Raw genomic sequence first — 21,868 nt, 5'->3', positions numbered from 1 at the left:
CAGACATTTACTGAACATCCTCTCTGAGTCTGGCACTGTACTAGCCACTGGGAATTGAAGTGGGAGACAGTCATTTGCCCCCAGTAGAGCTTATATCAAGGGGAATAGACAGATATCAGACAGTGGAATATGGTATAAGGGCTATGATTTACTATGAGAATATATGATGAAACAGGATGCTTACCCTGCCTGGGAATTCAGTGAAGGCTTGCCGTATAGGGTTCCAACTGATTGGGCCTTCAAAGGGTAACCAAAGGGAATGAGGCAGATGGAGGTGGAAGAGAGGAAGCAGAGGGGAGGTAAGGAGAGGAGAAGATGCCCTGGCAGGAAAAACAGCACGTGCAAGCCGGACAAAGCTGTGAATACAGTCCATTCAGGGAATTCCAAGCATTTTGTATAGCTGGAGTAGAGTTGTCTAATGAGAAAGCATGGATAGAAAGGACCTGCTTGCAAAGGCTAATGGCAGATTTTGGAGGCTTTCATAAGTAAAGCCAAGGAGCTCAGGCTTTCTGGGCACCAAGTAAAAATTAAATGGTTTAAACAGTGAGTGGCATAATTAAATATTTTAGATTCTACCTGAGGCTATTCAGAATTTGAATTTTAATGAATAAGATTAAAAGGTGTTACTAGTAGTCAAGAGTAAGGAATAGTGGTGGCCTCACCTAGGGCAGTTGGAGAGTGGAAAGAAGAAGACAGATTTAATATATAAAGAAATAAAAAATATATACGTATACAAATACATACATACACACACACACACACACACACACACAATCACACACACATGTAGCCTAAGGACATGTGAGGAATGACTGCCTCCATCAAAGAAGGGAAGTGACCAATCATGGCAAGATCATGGTTAAGGACAGGACTTTGGATCCTAGATCTGAATACCAGCTCTGTCACTTGCTCACTGACTTTGGGTGACTTTTCCTTTTTGCCTCGGTTTCCTCACCTGCAAAGTGGGGATTGCAATCGTAGCTACCTCATAGGATTGTTGTGAATATGAGCTAATGTCTGTAAGGTTCTTAGAAGAGCTTTTGACTCGGAGCAAGTGTGCTGTCAGTGTTGACTGCTGCTGCTATCACTGTTATCATGACCTGCCACGATGCCTTTAATGTTATGAGTTTATCTTGTCTTAGTTGATTGCTGAATGTTAAGATTACACAGCTTTCAGGTGACATTTTGCCCATTTTTCTCCACAAAGATTGACTTCTTCCCCACAAGGATCTGCATCTACTTTGAAGACCTCAAAAGTGGCTCTGTCCCCCTCAGCGACGGCCAAGAGGATAAACAGAAGTTCTTTGTCCTCAGGCGCCAGTGTAAGAAGGTAATTTTTCTCTTCCTCTTCTCAGATGCTGGTGGGGGGTAAAGGAAATCTGTAGCAGACAATGAGTTTGGCAGAAGTTTGTCCGAGGAAGGGATCAGGGAGAAGGGGAGAAATCAGAGAAGGCTTTTGTTCTGTCTCCCATCCTGAGGGACAGGGTCGTGTGGAGGTTGTGCTGTATGGCATCCCTTTCTATAGTGGAGCTCCAGCTTGCCTAATGTGATCCAGAAATTGGAGTTCAGTGGAACCTACTAATGATATGTGGTATCATCATTTCTCCTTTGATGTGTATGGGCAGAACTAAAATGGGTAGGGACATTTGAATGAATCTGTGTAGGTTAAATCTTACACTTCAGTCTACCTTTTACTCTCATATAGCCCCTTTCACTTACTCCCTACCTCAGGACACATAGAGCCCCCAGATGTCCTATCTCAAGACATCTGGTCAGAGTGGTTTAGCCAGCTTCTTTGGTCGCAGTGAACTGCTTAGACAGGAAGTTAACGTGTATAACTAACGGCCATATGTTGTAATATCACCAAGACGATAAAGAAGCCATTCTGTCCCCATTTGCCTTGATCAGAGCTGTCTGCATCCCATTCCCCTCTTGTCCTAACTGTGTATTTTAGAAACACGAACTCTGCATGAGCATACATCGTTGTCTATGTCCTCCCCCCTCCCCACCTGTGTTTTCCATTCAGCTTTTCCATAAACTCCCGGCTAGCCAGTTCTCTAGGGAACTTGAACGCTGCAACAGAGGAGCCAGAGAACAAAAAGGCCTCCTCGTCCTCTAAGGCGGGTTTCTTAGCCAGCCCGTTCACCAACCTCTTGAATGGCAGCTCCCAGCCGTCTGCCAGAAATTACCCAGAGCTCAACAACAATCAGTACAGCAGAAGCACCAGCACCAGCGGGAGCACCGTGAGCAGGCAGCCGAGCCCCCACGGCGGCGTCAAAGCGGAGGAGCACAGCCCGGTTCTTCGGCCCGCCTACCCCGGCCTCTCTTCTTCCTCAGCGAGATTCCTGAGCCGTTCAATCCCCGTAAGTTCGCAGACACCACCTCCTGGTCCTCAGAACCCTGAACGCAACTTTTGTGCCTTGCCTCCCCAGCCGAGGCTGCCGCCAAAGAAATTTAATAGCGCCAAGGAAGGCTTCTGAGCGATGCCTTCCCTCTGTGCTGTGAACCTGTCTATGCACGTACATTCGGCTGGCTCCTCTTCAAGTAAATGCCAAGTTTCAACTGGGGTTTCTTCCTTCCTTCTTTTTCTTCCCCTCCTCCTCCTTCCCTCTTCAGAGGGAAACCGCTTTCATTCCCTTCATCATGGACACCGTTGACTTACGTTACTTTTCAGTTAAGTTTTTGAATCAACTCTGAATATCTGGTGCAAAGCCGGGAGCTGATTCATACCATAGATGGTATTTGCTATGGTTGCAGTGGCATTGGGAAGCTTCGCTTTTCCACATCTTATATCAATGAATGAATTTCAGAGTATTTAAGTGTGGAAGGTGCTGAATGAACAGTAGCTTCTCAGAACTAACCATTAGGCTCTGGAATATGTCCCCTCCTTCAGGGAACTGACCCAGAATTAACAAAATGGCAAATGGGAAGGTGTTTATAAGGAGGGCCCAGTGAGTAGGTATCTGGGATGTAAGGAAGGGGAAGGCAGAGTATCAGGAAGATGTTTAAAATTAGCTATTAGTCTTCTAGAGACAGGATGAAAGATCATCAAACACATTTTCCCCGGGAACTCTGTATTGAGGTTACCAAGCCCCCCTTTAACCTGGAAATCCCTGTTAGGTAAAATCGGTTGGTTCACACCCTGCTATGAGTCACTTTAATCACATATTTTGATTGCCTCAAGGGGAATTCATATCTATGGGAATGTGAGTGTTGATTTGAGAGAACAAGGACAAAATAGGAAGGAGAAATCAACCTCACAGATCAAAGTGCAACTCAGAGTTCAACACGGAGTCCAGTCAGGGCACAAGCAAACTCCAGTGTCCTGGGTAGTTTGGGGCCTGGGACTCCTTCATGCCTGCTGTTCTACCAACATTTCCTCAACCATTACCCAGGGAGTGATTTCTGCAGGGGAGCAGAGGGGACAAAAGGTGCTGGTAGCAGTGTGCCTTTCTTGGGAAACAGGAACCCAATGGAATAATTAATGAGACCCACTTCCCTTAGATGGTAGTTTAGGGAACCACTTTTCTTTTTTTTTCTTTTTTTTTTTTTTTTAGGGGACCACTTTTCTAACATGAGGACACAGTGCACGTGTGTGTGTGTGTGTGTGTGTGTGTGTGTGTGTGTGTGTTGGTTGGACACGTTACCACTCCTGTCTCAACCTCAGGCCTCTTTTCAAAGAAGCCTTTTTTTTTTTTTCTCTTCTATGCACACACAGTCCTTTCTAGCACATATCGTTGACCCTTGAGCAACAGATTTGAACTGCATGGGTCCCCTAACACACAGATTGATTTCACTAAATACAATGCAGTAATATATGTGTGTTTTCTCTTCCTCATGATTTTCTAAATAACATTTTCTTTTTTAAAAAAAACATTTATTTTGAGAGGAGAGAGCACACACATGTGTGTGCGAGTGGGGAAGTGACAGAGAGAGAGAGAATAAATATTCCTTTTATAGGAATAAAGAGAGAGAGAGAAAAAATCCCAAGCACGCTCCTCACTGTCATCTCAGAGCCTGACTCAGGGCTCAAATTCATGAACCATGAGATCATGACCTGATCCAAAATCAAGAGTCAGATACTTAACCAACCGAGCCACCCAGGCGCCCCAACATTTCCTTTTCTTGAGTTTACTTTATTGTAAGAATACAGTATTAATACATATAATTTATTAATTGACTGTTGATGTTATTGCTAAGGCTTGTGGTTAACAGTTGGGTATTAGTAGTTAAGTTTTGGGGGGAATCAAAGTTCTATGCAGGTTTTGACTGTGCGGGGGCCAGCACCCCTAACCCATGCATTTTTCAAGGGTCAACTGTATAATTTTCCAGATATGATTTTATTCTCAATGTTTTTCAACATTATTTTAAATTCCTATATAGTGCCAGCCCACTCCACCACTTAATCTGAATCTGATCTCATGATATTATGGGTATAGTTGTATCAGTAAAAACTTAAATCTTAGTAACTAGGGGGTTAGATGGAAAAGGATAGGTATTTACCTTTTCATAACAAGATATGCAAGTCGTGTGCTTCCCAGCAGGAATTGAGTTGTGAGTGTTTTCATATACTGATTGTGGGTCAACCTCATTGTTAGACCAGAATACAGATCTGTTCATTTTCAGAAAAAGTGGTACACATATAGATGTATAGATAATTATATAGCTATCTTGCCGATTTCATAGCTGAAGATTTAGTGTAGTCTACATTTGTAGCTGAATACCAGAAGCATTGGGAGCTTGGCAAGAATAACGTTCTACTTTTTCTGGATCTCAGTTTTCCTCTTGGCTAGTTGAAGCATGGGGATAGTCTTTAGATGATTGGTGATCACCCTTCCCTCCCATATTTATATAACTTAGCTTTTGGTTTCATTCCATATTTTGATATTTGTCTTCACCTTTCCTCCTTCTCCTCATCCCTCTCCTGGCCTGAAGAGAGTGGTTTTCTGATAATTAAATTTAAAGTAATAGTCTGTGTGGGCAGCTGCTGCCGTTCCCCTCTTCTCTCTCTTAAATTTGTCATCTCATTGTAAAGAGAAGCATTTATAAATAGAATTGCCAGCATGACAACATTTTCCTCCCTCTCACCCTCCCAGGAAGTAAGAAGTAGCAGGTCTCTTAGAGCTGACTTCCCCTCCTTTATCTTTGCCTAGAAAACATCTGTGGGAAGGGAGGCTCCAGGTCCTACCCCTGCTGGTTTGCTGGTACAAAGTCTAGATTAAGATGGAAATTCCCATTTTATAGGAATAAAGAAAGAGGTTGTAAGTTGTTTTCCTTTATCACTCCAGTACAGCTTTTCTAATTGTGGGTTTCTTGTCTAAATAAGATGGTTCTTCTTTCCAGCACTTCCTAAGTTGTGAGGCATATGACCCTTGAAGAACTAGGAATAAATCTCTCAACAGAAATGTTTTTAAGCCCTTGGGTAGGAAATGCAGTCTGTAAGGCAGTATCCTCCCAGCACCTTTAAGAAAGACCCAGAAACTCCTAGGGGATGAGGGTGACGGGTGTTTAGAGAGAGTCTAATATTTTAGAAGCTGCAATTAGCATCTCTTTTGAAAGCTGCAATTGCTCTCACTTTATGCAGCAGTTCAGCCCCCAGAAAAATGTAAAAATGATTTCCTTGTTCTGTCATTAAGTGCTTTAACACAGAAAACAAGAACAAATGTTAAGGAATTCTTATGGTTGTGACAGAATCCTGAAGAACAATCAGATTTTATTTTTATTTATTTGGCCTCTTCTGTTGGTCTTGAGGTTTCTGCTGCCAGTAGAAACTGCACAAGGTTTCATTTTTTTATTAACCCACTTGTAAAAAAAATCAGTTTTCCCTCCCTGACATTCAGAGGAGTTTTCAAATGCCTAAGAAATGAGGGACGTGTGATTATGGCGTGGGTGGGGTGGAAGTATTTTATTAAATTGAAATTACTTGAGGTATCTGTCTTGAATATTTGCTCTGTTTTATTTTTAAGAGACTTGCCACTGAATTGCTGTTCGTCTCCACTGTCCTTACCTGACCCCTAAAGTCTGGGTGAGGTCATGATGCTTTCCCCGTAAACTCTTCTCTCCCCTGCCTCGGTCTTAATCAATACTCTTCTCACTCTGCATTTTAATCATCTGTTCACTTATCTGTATCCTCCGGTAGACTGTAAGCTCTGTGAGGGCAGGGGTGGTGCCTCTGTTTTCTGTGTCCTAGTTGTATGCTCTGTGCCTGGGATATGGGAGGCCCTCATTAAGTATTTCTTGAATGGATATATGAATGGTTAGATGTTTAAATGAGTCAGTGTGTTTAGAGTAACTTCCTCCAGAGGGTTTGAGAGATTAAATATTTTGCCTTAGATTGTACCACAAATATATAGCAGAGGCGTAATTTGCACATAGGTCAGTTTGACTCCAAAAAGCATATTATTTTGATTATATCATATATATATACATATATATATATATATTAGATGTTTAATATACAGGGATATCTAGGGGCGCCTGGGTGGCTCAGTTGGTTGAGTGTTCGACTCTTGATTTCGGCCCGGGTCACAATCTCACAATTTGTGGGTTTGAGCCCCACGTCGGGGCTCTGCGCTGACAGTGTGGAGTCTGCTTGGGAATCTCTGTCTGCCTCTCTCTCTCTGCCCCTCCCCACTTGCACTCTGTCTCTCTCTGTGTCAAAATAAATAAATAAACTTAAAATAAAATACAGGGATATCTAAAGGGTATCTCATTTTTCCAGGAAGGGTCGAAGAAAGATGTGCAGAAGAGATAACATTTTAGTTGGGCTTTGGAGCATAAATAGGAAGGAGCCTCCTGGGAGTCTACTTAAGAAAATAGGAAGAAGAGAAATGGCCATTGCAAGCAATGGGAACTGTATGAACAGAAGCACAGCTTTAGTACTGTAGTTAAACTCTTAGGTTCTGAAGACAGATAGACCTAGGTTAAAGTTTGATTTCTGCCACTTCCTTGTGGTGAGTACTTTGGCAAGTTATTTAACCTCTCTGAGTCTCAGTAAAACGGAATAATAATAATCAAGGGCAGACTAGGTTTTGTGCACCCTGAAGCTTATATGATATGGTAGGACCTATGTAAGATAAAGAATACAAAATATTAATTTTTGTAAATTTTATACAACATAGGGCTGTGTACTTTGAAAGGCGTCTTTCTGACTGCGGAGCCTTGAAGCTTATGTGGTGATATGATAAGATCTTCGTAATAGGGTGGTTGTGATGACTGAGATCAATCATATGGACTAGTTTACAGAGTTGCTTATAGATGGCGCTCCATAATTATTAGCTACTATTATTTTAAGAGCAGTGAGTTTTCCAGTGTCACTAAAGCCTGGGGAGGTTACTTGTAGATAAGGCTGGGACGTTAAGGGGAAGCCAAACTGGGAAGTGCACCATGAGCTATTGGAATCTCGTAAGCAAAGTGACTTGATCAGATCTGATTTGATGAAGATAATTCTGGCAGTTGTGTGGATGGTAGCTCTTGATAGAAACCCTGAAGGGAGGGAACCTAGTTTGAGCCCTATCTGCTGTCCCCAGTCCCTACCTCAGTAGGTGTCTTTGGGTAAATGCTATCTATGCACTTTCAATAATTATTCTGTGTTTTAATATGCACAATAGAATTGATGCTATTAAATAATCATATGTGACCAACAGATCCACCATATATTTATTATTAATTTTTAAATGATGTATGTATTTTTGTAAATGGAAATTTAACTACCCAAAGAAAAATTATGGTCCTTAGTAAACATCTTTTTTGCATCAGTTGAACTGTTTGAAGAGTTATAAAATGATGTGCTTTATTATTAAAAAAGAAATATGTATATATATATAGAGAGAGAGAGAGAGACAGAGAGAGAGAGACAGGGAGAGAGAGACAGAGAGAGTGTCCGGTTGGTTACAAAATTTTTTTGTCACTCCAGTGTCACAGGTCACATTAATTATGGACCTAATGGAGTAGCCTTTCAGAATAAGCTTCTATTTTATTGATCTGTAGGGTGTATAAATATAAATAAGATAAGCTGCTCTATAATAAGATTCTTCTGACAACTGCTTTGGGCATCATGTATTAAAACCTTTTTTGTAATTTGATTATTATTACTAAGCAGTAGCTTATATTAAGCTTTGTTACTCACTCTTATCTATTGGTCTTCAGACATTTCCAGAGACATTCTCATGGTAATGTTTCAGGTTATATCAGTGATGCCATTCATTGTCTCTTGGAATTTTCCCATTTTCCTCTTCTGCTGTTTTCTCACCTTTTTTGTTGTCATTGTGTTAGCCTCATTGAGGCTGTTCCTAACTCAGTCTCTTAATTAATTCATACTTTAAGTAGGGGCACAAGCTTTTTCTGTAAAGGGCCTGTTTTGGCTTTGTGTGCCAATTCCAACTCGATGCATAAACAAATGGTATGGTTGTGATTCAGTGAAACTTTATTTACAAAAATAGGTGGTGGGCTGGATGTGGCCGCTGAGCTGTAGTTTGCCAACCACACTTTAAAGCACTTCTGGGTAAGAGATGCTGATCTCATCATTTTACTCACCTGGTCAGAAGTGATCAGGATCCTCTAATGCTAGAACATTAATCCTAAATTCCTTTCCTGAGCTTTCAGGCCCTCTGTCCTCGGTTCCCTTTATTGTATGTTTGTACCTCATTTCCCTTGCTTGTTCCATAATGTGGGCTCCCTTGTCCTCAAGAAAGTGAACCCACCCAAAGTTTTCCTTTTTCACCTCTGTTCCTATCCTTGAAGCATACTTAGTACTTTATCAACATATACTGTAGGTATTACATGCCTGAGCTTCTGTATTTGTTTACGTATTGTCTGTATCTGTGAGACTTGTCTTCAACTTTTAAACTTTCTTTGAGGGTCTACATACCAAGTTTCATAAAGTTCTTTTATATTTTATCGTTTCTAATATAGTACTAGACACAGAAAAGAATTAAAAATACTCCTTTAGGGGCACCTTGGTGGCTCAGTCGGTTGAGCGTCCGACTTCAGCTTAGGTCATGATCTCACAGCTCGTGGGTTTGAGCCCTACGTTAGGCTCTGGGCTGACAGCTCAAAGCCTAGAGCCTGCTTCAGATTCTGTGTCTCCCTCTCTCTCTGCTCCTCCCTGGCTTGCACTCTCTGTTTTTCTCTTTCAAAAATAAATAAACATTAAAAAAAATACTCCTTTAGTTTACAGTTGGAAGGAAAATTGAAATGATGAAATATTGTGTGCATACCTACTGTTTTACGGTAGCATTCTCCTTATGCTAAGTTCCCTGTGTGACGGGGCACAGCCATGTTTAGACTTAGCTGGTTAGCCTGCTCTTGGTTATGAAGACTTTGTGGATGAATTCTCCACCTCAAACTTATTTATTTTTTTGGTAATCATATGGCAACTTTATTTTTGTCTCCAATATTATTTTTGTCCCTTTACATTTATTTGTTGGCTATAGTTCTTTTTTAATTGAAGTACTGTTGACACACAGCATTACCTTAGCTTCAGGTATACAGCACAGTGATTCAGCCTCTCTATACATCATGCTGTGTTCAACACCAGTGTAGTTACCGTCTATCACCATACAAGGCTATTAAAATAGCCTTGACTATATTCCCTATGCGGTACTTTTCATCCTCGTGACTTACTCTTTCTATAACTGGAAGCCTGCATCTCCCAGTCCCCTTCACCCATTTTGCCCGCCCCTCACCTCCATCCACTCTGGCAACCACCGGTTTGTTCTCAGTATTCTCAATCTCAAATTTGACCAGTGTCAGAACAACCTTGGTAGCCAACGAATAGGTTAAGTTCTTCTGTGTTCTGGCATTAGTCGGAATATGTTTTATGTTTTATTTATTTATTGAAGGAATTACTGATTCTTAAAGTGGGACTTAGAATAAGATCAAAATATTAGATCCAGCTTGGTAAAATACCCAGTTGGGTGAAAATCTGAGTGATTGGCGTTTGCATTAAAGCCTGCTTAATTTTACTTTGGAGTAATGTTTGTGTGACATTGATGAACTGCCTATTGACTGTTTAAACATCCATTCCCAATAAAATGCTCCTACTTTTCCAGTGGGAGGTTAACAGCTTTTCTTGATTTAAATTTGATGTCTTTTCCTTCTGCCTGTTCTGTGTTTCAAAAACTATCATCCTGTCCTGATTTTAAGTATAATATTGAATCACAAAGATTAATTAAATATTAAATATTATATTGTTTTTATTTGTTTTAGTTTTACTTATTTATTTTGAGAGAGAGAGAAAGAGAGAGAGGAGAGTGTGTATGTGTGTGTGAGAGAGAGTGGGGGAGGGACAGAGAGAGAGAGGGAGAGAGAGAATCCCAAGCTGACTCTGCGCTGTCAGTACAGAGCCCAGTGCAGGGCTTGATGTCATGAACTGTGAGATCATGACCTGAGCTGAGATCAAGAGTTGGATGCTTAACCGACTGAGCCACCCAGGTGCACCAAAGATTAAATATTATATTTGATACTAAGGATTAGTACTAGCTTTCTAACCTTGTGTGTTTAAATTGTTATGGTTTTCCCCTCTCTTCTCTTTGTTGTGGCATACCTTAGATTTGATGGAATTTCAGCATTACCTTAAATTTTTCAGCTAAGGGATGTTAATATCAAGAACATGAGCTCACTCCTTTTTTTTTGTAATTTTTTAAATGTTTTATTATTTTTGAGAGAGAGACAGAGTGTGAGTGGGGGAGGGGCAGAGAGAGGGAGACACAGAATTGGAAGCAGGCTCTAGGCTCTGAGCTGTCAGCACAGAGCCCAAGGCGGGGCTCCAACCCATGAACTGCAAGAACATAACCTGAGCTGAAGTTGGCTGCTTAACTGACTGAGCCACTCAGGTGCCCCAAGAATGTGAGCTCAATCTTTGAACCACATCTTTGGCATTTACTCAGCATTGGTATTCTTTTTTGTTTCCTTTCTAAGTGGACTTGGGAATGTTACTTGCCAAAGCATCAAGTTGTTTTGAGATTAGCATGGTTCAGATGATGCCTTTAAATTTGTGTATCAGCTGTTAGGTACACATAGTGTTTGCAGATAGAGCTAAGGGTCAGTTCAGCTTCCCATGTTAAATAGTGGTTTACATTAATTTCCTGTACAAAGTCTGTCAGCTTTGTTTGACTCTCCATTTGAAAGGACACTTTCAGGTATAGAACTTGCTTTAATCTCAAGTACGTCGGAGTTTTAATTGGCTTGGTTGTTCAACTTAATTTGACACTTTCTGTTTTACCAATACCAAATACTTAATACCAAATACTGCTAAGTCAATAGAAAAGAGTCTTTTTCTAATCTTGCTTTACTTATTTATTTAGTCAGGAGCAAACGAGAGTGCTTTTTATATATGTGTAAAGACTTGCCCAATTAAAAAAATTATCTAATATTTATATGAGTGTCTACCATGAGTGCAGTCTTGTTTTAGTCCAGGAAGGTAAGACAAAGATGGATAAGCCATTTTCTTCCACTAGACCGAAAGCTCCATGGAGGCATCTTCTGGCTTACTTGATCATCTGCTGTCATTTTTCTGGTCCCTTCACTCTGTCTTTGCACTGCTGCCAGAATCTACTTTAAATACTAGTTTCCTAATGTCATCCTTTGCTTAAAAAGCTTCTATAGTTGAAGGACAAAACCAATTATTGTAAGTTTTTTCTCTTTTTCGTTGAAGTTTCACCATAACATACCTAGATATGGACTCCATACAGTTTATCTTTGGGCCTTAATGTATACTTTCAGTCTCAGGGCTGATGACTTTTTCAATGATGAAAAATTCTCAGCCACTATCTTTTTGGATTTTATCTGCCTTTCCCCTACTTCTCCTTTTATTTTTTGTTATTTATTTTTTTAATTTTTTAATGTTTATTTATTTTTGAGAGAGACAGACAGACTGTGAGTGGAGCAGGGGCAGAGAGAGAGGGAGACCCAGAATCCCAAGCAGCCTCCAGGCTCTGAGCTATTAGCACAGACTGACACAGGGCTCGAACCCACGACTGCAATATCATGATCTGAACCGAAGTTGGGCGCTCAACCGACTGAGCCACCCAGGCGTGCCCTCCCTGCCCTCCTCCACTTCTCCTTTTGTAATACCCCGTAGACTTATGTTGGAGCCCTTCAATCTGTCCTTAGTATTTCTTTCCTTCTGTTTTATATTTTAAAATTCCTGTTACTCAGGCTGTTTTCTAACTGAATTCCTCCTGCTATTTTCCAATCCACTAATTCTCTTTTATTTATTTATTTTTTAATTTTTAAAAAATGTTTATTTATTTTTGAGAGAGAGAGAGAGATAGAGCACGAGTAGGGGAGGGGCAGAGAGAGAGAGAGAGAGAGAGAGAGGGAGCACAGAATCCGAAGCAGGCTCCAGGCTCTGAGCTGTCAGCACAGAGCCTGACGCGGGGCTCAAACTCACTAACTGAGAGATCACGACCTGAACCAAAGTTGGACGCTTAACTGGCTGAGCCATCCACGCACTCCCCACTAATTCTCTTTTAACTGTGTCCATTCTGGAATGTGTCCCCAACCTATTGACCTTTTGATTTCAATGGCTGTGTCTTTTACTTCCAACATTTATCATTCATTCTTTATGACAGCCATCTGTTTTTATGTGGACCCGCCTATTTTTGTTTCATAATTTCTTGTTCTTTTTATGGGTATTCTTCATTTTTTCACCTTGAGGATCTCAGATGACAGGTTGTTTTGAGATGGCTTTGTTGTTTGCATTTCAGCCTGTGAGAATTCATCTCCTGGTTGAAAACTTTGTTAGTTCTCTTGGTGTTCATGTTTCTTGTGTGTTTTATTTTTATTTATTTCTGATGTTTATTTATTTATTTTGAGAGTGGGGGAGGGGCAGAGAGAGAGAGAGAGAGAGAGAGAGGGACATCGAGAGAATCCCAAGCAGGCTCTGTGTTGTCAGCACAGAGCCCAACGTGGGGCTCGAACCCACGAACCGTGAGATCATGACCTGAGCTGAAATCGAGTTGGATGCTCAACTGACTGAGACACCCAGGTGCCCCTCCTCGTGTGTTTCAATATTTTCACTTGTAGGTTCACACTGGATGGGAGTTTTTTGTTTCTCCCCACTTCTCGCTGTTTTTTTTCCCTCCTCATCCACTGGTTTTCTTCTTGGTTCCACTTGAACCGCGCCCCCCCCCCCCCCCCCATACCCGGTCCTCCAGTCTAGAAACAGACTTTCATGACCCAGGCTCTATTCCCTTGGTGAGCTCAGCAGGCTGGCTTCTCAGGCAAGGATGCAGCTCTGCATAAACCCCGGCCCCAGGGCAGTGGTTGTGGTCCCTCTCAAGTCCTTCTCACAGGTGGGGGATCCCAGCCTCAGTTTTAGGCCAGGGGCATTTGGCCTGTATACCCTCAAGAACACTAGGCCGTCACTGCTGACTTCCATCTCTGTAGCCAGTGGCCTACTACTGTGACTTGGTTTGTTTGTGGGCTTAAAGAAGTTGATCATATTTTTGCATCCTGCTGTGCCTTTTCTCCCACACATTTTATCCTCATGTGGCTGTGTGAGGGTGAGAGAGCTCCCCAGGCCCCATAGGAATGCGAATCCCATCCATGGAGTTCCCACTCTTTTGTCCTGATTGCCTCCCAAAGGCCCCCTCCTCATACCATCACACTGACGGTTAGGATTTCAGCACATAAATTTGGTGGGTGGGGAGCACAAACATTGCAAGCAGTAAACCCATTGCAAGCAGTAAGATCATTGCGAGCAATAAACTAAAGGAGAAAATGTTAAAGTCTATTTGAAAGTGAGGAAAATAAGGCTGACCTATTCCAACCTAATTCCCCTTATTCACCCCATAAGTGCAAATTGCTTTCTTTCTGGTAACTCTCAAATCTTTACAGTTAAGATGTATTAGACACTGTATTTGTAATTTCTTTTTTGAAAACCACACCTGATGGTGTGCTGCTGTTTTTGTCTTCCTCACTGCCATTCACTCATCTTTATTCCTTGAGGACTTAGGCTTTACTCTAGCCACTGGGCTACTGCCAATGTTCTCGACAACAATAACATTTTTCTAATCATTATCATTGCCATCATTAGTAACTTATTGAGTACCTCCAATGTGCTGGCCATTGTAGTAGGTGCTTCATATATACATTAGCTTATTTATTTAGTCCACAGTTTATAGATGAGGAAGTCAAGATTCAGAGAGGCAGTGACTACTGTATTTTAAACTTTCTGAACTCCGGTGATCTTTATTTTTATTCACTTCGAAATCCATTTCATTGGCCTTTTTATTGCTTAAAGCATTTCTTCTGATATCCTGAATCCTGTAAGTCTCCTCTCAGACATTTACCCCACCTACTAACCCTTCCCCAAGACCTCTCTGTGGTCCCTGCCTGTTTCCCCACCTTCTGTGGCCCACATGGTCATTTCTGCTTCCTCTTTCCAATGTTCTCTGTTGTACTTGGATCTGTTTTCCATAGCCACTTAATCACTAGCCTCCAAAATAAGATCAAGTCCACTTTTTTTGTATTTGTTTCTAGTCTCTCTCTTCTAAGCACTATTGGAGAAAATCCCATTACGTTGCCACCAATTAACTCCATTTTAAATGAATTTCTAATTTACCTGGCCCTTGGGTGCTCATAAGTAGTTTAGTTATCCCATTTTGGCTCCCTTGCTGTTCCCCACACTGGCTGTTCCAAAACTTCTTAGCATCCTTTGTCAACACAGCTGCCCCAGCCTCCAGGGCTGGTTGACTTTGCCTTGAGTCTCACTGAGAACAGAATCATCAGGAGTGATTTCCCCTAACTGTCCTCTTCTCTGCCTCAAAGTGTCCCTTCATCTGACATGTCCTTCTTTTTCCTTTCCTTTTAGGTTAAAAGAATCTTTACTATTTTCTACCATTTTCCAATGGTAACTCTGCCCCCCTGTACTGTTGTTTCCACACTGTTCTAGGGAGTCACTCATCCATGGCCTTCCTCTCTTATGTCTTTAGTCCCTACTCCACTCCATTTGCCTGTCTCCTCACCTGCAAACAGGTACATCCGGGTTGGTCAGAGTGATCTTGCCAATTGCTTCCCTGGGTCCTGTAACCTCTCACAGTGTCTCCTTTATGGCCAACCTTGGGACCAGAGAAGCCCCATTCTGGTGAGAGCCTCTCCCACAGGCTGCCCCTGACTTCTTTCAGGCCAGATCAGATGATCTCTTCCTTCTTAGTTTTTCTGTAGCATTTGACAATATCAGCTTCCTTTTTTGCTTGTTCTTTTTGTCTCCTTTGAGTTTAGAATGCTATTTTCCTATTTCTCATCCTCCCTCCCCCTAAAATTATTACCTGTCTATCTTCCTCTGCCAACCCTTTCATGATTTTTCCCAAGGCTCTGACCTTGGCCCACTTCTCTCTCTGGGTGATTGTCTCCTGGGCAATTTCTAACTTCCTATGGGTGTTACCTGCTTCTTCAATTGCCTGTTCCTCCTTTTGTTTCCTGGCTTAGTAGTTGTCATCCACACTAGAAATTTGGAATCCTCTTTGACACTACGGCCGCCTTTCCTTCACATCCAGTCACTCGGTACTATCAGCTATCCCTAGGAGCTGTCTGTGTTTTGTTCTTCCGTTCTCAACAGCGTTGCCCTGATTAAGGTTTTGTGGACTATTGGAATAGCCCTTTAAATTTTCTTCCTGCCTTAAGTCTCTCCCGCCTTTAATCTTTTCTCTATACTGTGGCCAGTGTTAGATTTCTAAGACCATTCCTGTGTTCCCAATTGTTCATTGTCTCTACTTTGCCTGTGGGGTCCACAGATCTGTGGAGGTCAGATCCCTTGGCTTGGCATTGGGGCCCTTCCCTGGCAGCCCTTGTGCCCCCCCATCCTATCTTTCCAGCAGCTCCCCACGGCATACCCACCAGCACTCTGCAATAGGGCCACATCCTTGCACCCACACCCTAACACATGTGGTTCACTCTGCTTTTCCTTGTCTCTGGTTGGTTTTATAATTCCTGGCCTGTCTCCACAGTTATCTCTTTGATGAAACATTTGTGACCCATCTTTCTTGACTCTCGTGGGACTTTATTCACACCCGCCCCGCCCCCCCACCTTCGAGTTGCTTTTATATCTAGACAGCTGTATGTGATTCTCTCTCCCCTCTACTAGCTTTTAAGCTTCTTGGAGGCATCTTTGTTTTCTCAGGTGCCAAAGTACAGTGAGTACCTAATAAATATTTATTGAATTAAAAATTGGATAATATATCTAGGTCCACGAATGTGAAGCAAAGAGCTAAGGTGCTTAGCAGCCCATTATCACCGTCAGCACATGAAGCACTAACAAAAAGGAAAACAGATTTTCAGCTTTTGCTTTAATATACAATCATCTGAGAGTTGCTTTTCTTTCTCTCTCTCTCTCTCTCTTTTTTTTTCTTTTTTTTAGAAATGTGACTTTACTAAAATAAGAGAAAATACATTTTAACCGAGCTTGCATCAATATAATTTTGGCGTTCAGATGAACTGGAAACGTTCACGGAATGGTTGGCTGAATCAAGTAAGGTGTCAACAACCATCTGTCATCTAACAAATGAGCTTTTTGTGATTGTTGAAAAGCACAATTAAGTTCACTCAGAAAAAAAAAGAATCTATTAAAAGTTAGGTGGGAAGGTGAAAGAATTTTTTATATAGCATTTTAATTAAACGAAATTGGCTTGTTAAATCTTGGGGTCCCTGAAATGCTTAGAGAACGTTACAGAAAAATGTTACACCTCCTTCAAAGCAGATTTTATCAAAATCCTTAGCCAAAAAAATCTTATGCAGCTATGTTTCTCTACCAGTGTTATTGGAGAAGTATTATTATGCTAGCAAATGCCAAACATTCAGTCTTGTGAAACCGTATTTGTGGAAATGATATCAATGAACACATTTTGCGTGTCATTAACATACAAGCAATACAAAAACTGGAAACTATTGCAAAGCCATAAAAGACCCCAGAGTATAGAGGCAATTATAGATAAACTTATTATTAATCAATGTTTATTTTTTTCCCCAGTTCATTAAAATTCAACACCAGAGTTTTATTTAAAATAAGATACCATATTGCCAAATGTGGTTTGTTTGTTTTTTTTTTTTAATTATCTATGCCATGAAAGCAAATCACTTTTTAAGGTGCTTTTTGCTTCTGTAATTAGAACTCAAACCAGCAATAACCAAGTAGACTACTTTCTCTTCCTTAAGGGACTCGGAAGATGGGAAAATACAGGAGAGAGAAAGTCAGTATGGCAAAAGCACGTGGCGATTGAGAGTCAGGATTTTGACCGAGTATGAAACTAACATTCCAGGTCCTAGGGTCTGTTGGTCTGAGTTATGTGAACAGTAAGACACCATTTCATTAATTTGCTGGCAAAGACCTTAATTTTTCATTATTCTTTACAGTTTGCTGTTTTTGATAGTCAACGTATAGTTGTATTTAGTAACCATCTTACAGTATTTATACCTGTCATTATTAGACATTTTTCTACCGTGATTAGGTAACTGGGCTGTTTAAAAAAGAAACACCTCCAGAATAGCTAAATTTTTAAAGTCACTACCTACATCTGCCAAAACAGATTAGTAGCAAATTTCCAGAACAGAACAAATTGTCTTGATCTCCTTACCTAACACTTTGTTTTATGTCAAATCTAACTGCTTTCAGGGAACAAGACTTCTTGATGGAAGCCTATATTTTGACATAAAAATTTTGGGGGCTGCAAGTGTAAAGTAATTTTATCCTTATTTTGCAGGCTGAATATTGCTGTATTATTACTTTTATGGGATTCACACTATAAAAACACCATATATTCATGATAAACTTGATCTGGTCTTAACTCACTATAACCCCGTTGAACTTACTGGCACAGAAACTTGAATATTCTGTTTGAGAAATTAAAATCTCTTGATTATACAAATAAGTGCTACCTTGTAAAATAATATTTATACTTCAAGCACTGCTTCCTCCATAACCGTATCCATTGTCATTCCTGCATTTATTTTTTTATTTCAGATGCATTAGGTATTAATTCTTATGATAGTGATAAACATTGGCCAAGCAGAATTAAAACTTTAATCAGAATACTGAAGCGTGGGTGTTTTTATAAAGGAAATTTATTTTTAGAGTATTCCTGAAAATTACTTTGGATTAGGTCCTATAAGGATTTTTCATTTTAAAATGTATATATCTCCTTTATGGTATAATAAATATTGCTTTCTTTTTTTTGTACTGTAATATTTCTTTGCTCAGGATCACACCATGCTTCAAGTTATTTTTTTTTAAGTTTATTTATTTTGAGAAAGAGTAGGGGAGGGAGAGAGAGAGGGGGAGAGAGAATCCCAAGTGGGCTCCAAGCTGAGACGTGGGGCTCCATGTCATGAACCATGAGGCTCAACCTACTGAGCCACCCAGGCACCCCTGCTTCAGGTTATTGTTTGTGTTTGGGTGATAGAGAATGTCTGACTGATTACGCAGTGATCACAGGACAAAGGCTAGAAGTATATTGAGGTGTTATACTATGGTGGCTAAGCATTTGGGCTTTGAGCCAGACTGCTTGAGTTAAAATATGAGCTCTTCCACTTCCTTGTTGTGTTACCTTGGGCAAAGTCCTTGACTGCTCTGTGCCTCAATCTCCTATCTGTAAAATGAGTTGTCTGGAGTATTTAATGATTTCATACATATAAAATGTTTAGAACTGTGCCTGGTATATAGGAAGTACTCAGCAAATATCTATCACAGAATAATTGACCTCTTCAGTAATATATCTAGTTTATTAAGAATTCCGGATAGTTGTACTTTATTTCCTGAATAATAAAGTCAACAGCAGTAATGATATTGGTTGTGGGATACAAAATACATTTGCATCTTTGCTATAAAAATTAGCAATGCTAATAATGGGTTATTGTGTTTTCTGGGATATTTATTAGTAACTTTAGGATACAGGTAACAGATGAGCCAGAGACCCTCAGTACAATGCCATCATGGAAGCATGTGAAATCAAAATGTTACTGTCATCCCACATAATTGCTTCCCCAGTGAAAAAGCCTAGAAATATTAGTTATGTTTTTTTTTTCAAGTGAATATGTCTTGTAGACTTTACCAGTTCTCTTTCTTCCCTAACTCCACTTCCATTAAGATTTTTGTTTTAGATTGAAAATGAAAGGAAGTTAATTTGTTACAAAATGCTGATGTCAGACTAATTTATTAAGTCTCTTTACTGATCTGTTATTTCCTTTCACTTTCTTTATACCGTATAAACAAACTGTGGAAGAACTTTTGTATCTTATTTTTATCCCCCAGTGCCAAATGTATACTACTAATGTTTAATCATTATTTGTTGAATGAATTACCCAGCATGACAGAAGGTCCATTCTTCAGCCAACTCATGTCTTTATTTGTTTACATAGGACTCAGAGCCAGTTGGGCAACATTAAGTGAGCACGTGGTAGGGGGAGAGGGGGCGGGATGGCAGAGGAAGCAAGAGGGATTGTGCTAAACTGTATCTGTAGGTTAGATGAAACAGCAGCCAGAGTGATGACCGCTGCTGTGTGTAAGGAAAGCTTCTGCCAGAGGTGAATATGAATATATACTTCTATGAATGATAGAAATCCCTAAAGTGATTGTAGACTATTTCTGTTTTCCAGTTCAGTGGGCATCATGATTCCATAAAATAAATAAAGATGTGTACATACACATATTTACCCCCTCCATATTGATGCACATATGAAATACTTTACCCTGAAAGAAAGTTAGTTTAACAAAGGTCACTTGCCTAGTATCTGTTCATTTGCTATATCTCTGTCTATTGAGACTTGATGGAACTTTAGGGCTGCTTGCAGAAACAACTTTGTTCTAAATTTACAAACAATCTGAGGAGCTATAGAAGTACCATTAGTGGTAACATAAATAACTTTTCTAACTGGAACAAAAGCAAAATTTCAATATTACTACCAAAGCATTGGCCATTGTAAAGCAAGCAGGCTTGCAGCTGGGGAGGACCACCTGGCCCTGCTCTCTTGGCCTACTTGCCAGACTTCAAAAGAAACTGAGAAAAACAGCTGGAAAAATAATAGTCTACTTAAAAATTTTTTTAACGTTTATTTACTTTTGAGAGAGAGAGAGAGAGAGATAGAGTGTGAGTGAGTGGGGGAGGGGTAGAGAGAGAAGGAGACACAGAATTTGAAGCAGTCTCCAGGCTCTGAGCTGTCAGCACAGAGCCCAACGTGGGGGCTTGAACTTACGAGCCGTGAGATCATGACCTGAGCTGACGTCAGACGCTTAACCTACTGAGCCACCCAGGTGCCCCAATAATAGTCCACTTTTAAGTTCTAATTGTTAGGATGGCAACTGAGGGTCCTACAGGTTAATTTTATGTAGGCTTCAAGACATTGGAACAGTTTTACTGGACTTTTCTCAGTCTTACCTCTTAGGCTTTCTGTGAGTTCAGGCATATTTACATTATAGTGCCCTACTTCTTGATCATGTCCCCTGTTCTGAAGCCTTGGCATAAACTGCATCCTGTAGTGAGAAAGTCAATTTGCCAGCCTTTTCCATTCTTCCTAGCAGCTCTTAACATTTAACCTCTTCCTTGAAACTTGCAGGCTTGGGAGACTCTGCCTTCCCCAAGCCTTCCCTTCCCTTGCCTGATCCTTTCTTGTGTACAGTGTTACTTCACGCTATGCATGTTATTGAACATTGACACCTTTGTCTCTTCATGTTGTTTGTATGACAGTGTGGACTTTAGCCCTTGAGGACAGGCTGGTGACTTTTTGACTCACAGTGTTGATAGATGCTTACTGAGTAAATGGCTGTCAATAGGGTATAAAATTCACTGGAATTTTGAAGCTGAGCAAAGATAGTTTGAATCTTTTGTAGATTATTTTTGCATAATTGACATTCTTTTTACCGATACCCCTACCATCCACAAAATGGGCCAGTCTCAGAACTGATAAGACCTATTAATAGCATGCTACAGATCAACTTGAAAAATAATTATTGGAGAAGTAGAAAAGGACATTTGGTGGCAAATCAAGTAAACTTTGTTCTAAGGTATTTGAAGAATTGTGCAAAAGAATATGTTCATGTGAAACTGATTTGTGTTCCTTCTTTCTAACTGCTGTTTGCTGCTCAAATATAAGTATTTGGCAATTTTTTCCTCTCTATCTTTCTCTTTTCCTGGATAATGTCTATTATCAATGCATTCTGGTTACATATCCCAACCATGTTCCTTTTATATGTGATTATCTAATATGACGGGGGAAGATTTTGTGTATCTTCTTTTCTTGAAAGCTGCCTGCTATTTATCATGTTATAACTGCAAGATTCTTCTGCACAAGAGCTTTTGGGTCTTGAGCTTAGATTTCAAAAGTAGTAGTGCTTTGTGTCCCCCTCCATGGAAAGGATTTGCAAGCTATTTGTTAAATTCAAGCATTCTTAAGGAATTCATTTAGATGACTGCTAACTCTACTGCATTAGAAGCTTTAACATTTGATATGTATTGGATTAAAGTATATATAATCTTAAAGTATATTCTGATAAACTTCAATTTACTTACAAATATCACTTAATGTTTTTGAGTAAAACTCATTATTGCACAAAAGCTTAGAAGTGAGTTTAGTGCTACCTACCAATTTGCGCATAATACTTCATTTTTAACTGCTATTAATAGATCGTAGGCCTTTTAAAATACAAAGTTTTCTTGCAGTCACTCCACGTAATTGCATATCTTATTCTTAGCAAGTGCTTTGTTTTTGTTTTTTTCCCCCCAGCCTTTTCTATTTTTTTCTTAGTTTATTTCACTTATCTTCTATATAATAGACCCAAACTGCCTTGTGTTGAAGGAAATAGCTGCATGATGTGTACCACGAGTCTTGTATGTGATGGGCTTTAACCTCAGTTTATGTCTCTCCCCCCTGCACA

The 21,868-nt window shown here is 40.3% G+C and overlaps 1 protein-coding gene across 6 annotated transcripts in view; it reads left to right on the top strand.

Annotated features, from left to right (window-relative positions):
• The window catches only part of CDC14A (cell division cycle 14A), a 185,930-nt gene that overhangs the window by 162,487 nt on the left and 1,575 nt on the right, over positions 1–21,868 (top strand). For 4 of the 6 annotated variants that reach the window (XM_049616725.1, XM_049616721.1, XM_049616719.1 and 1 more), the window contains 2 exons: positions 1,208–1,330; positions 2,027–2,567. In XM_049616725.1, the coding sequence (XP_049472682.1) occupies positions 1,208–1,330; positions 2,027–2,480 (577 nt within the window). In that variant the 3' untranslated portion in view covers positions 2,481–2,567. Of the gene's footprint in view, positions 1–1,207; positions 1,331–2,026; positions 2,568–16,363; positions 21,862–21,868 lie in introns of those variants that run through there. The other 2 variants (XM_049616722.1, XM_049616724.1) reach the window with 2 other exon arrangements.

The sequence above is a fragment of the Panthera uncia genome (genome assembly GCF_023721935.1).
Source record: "Panthera uncia isolate 11264 chromosome C1 unlocalized genomic scaffold, Puncia_PCG_1.0 HiC_scaffold_4, whole genome shotgun sequence".
Taxonomy (NCBI): Eukaryota; Metazoa; Chordata; class Mammalia; order Carnivora; family Felidae; genus Panthera; species Panthera uncia.
This window is presented reverse-complemented; position numbering and strand designations above follow the sequence as displayed.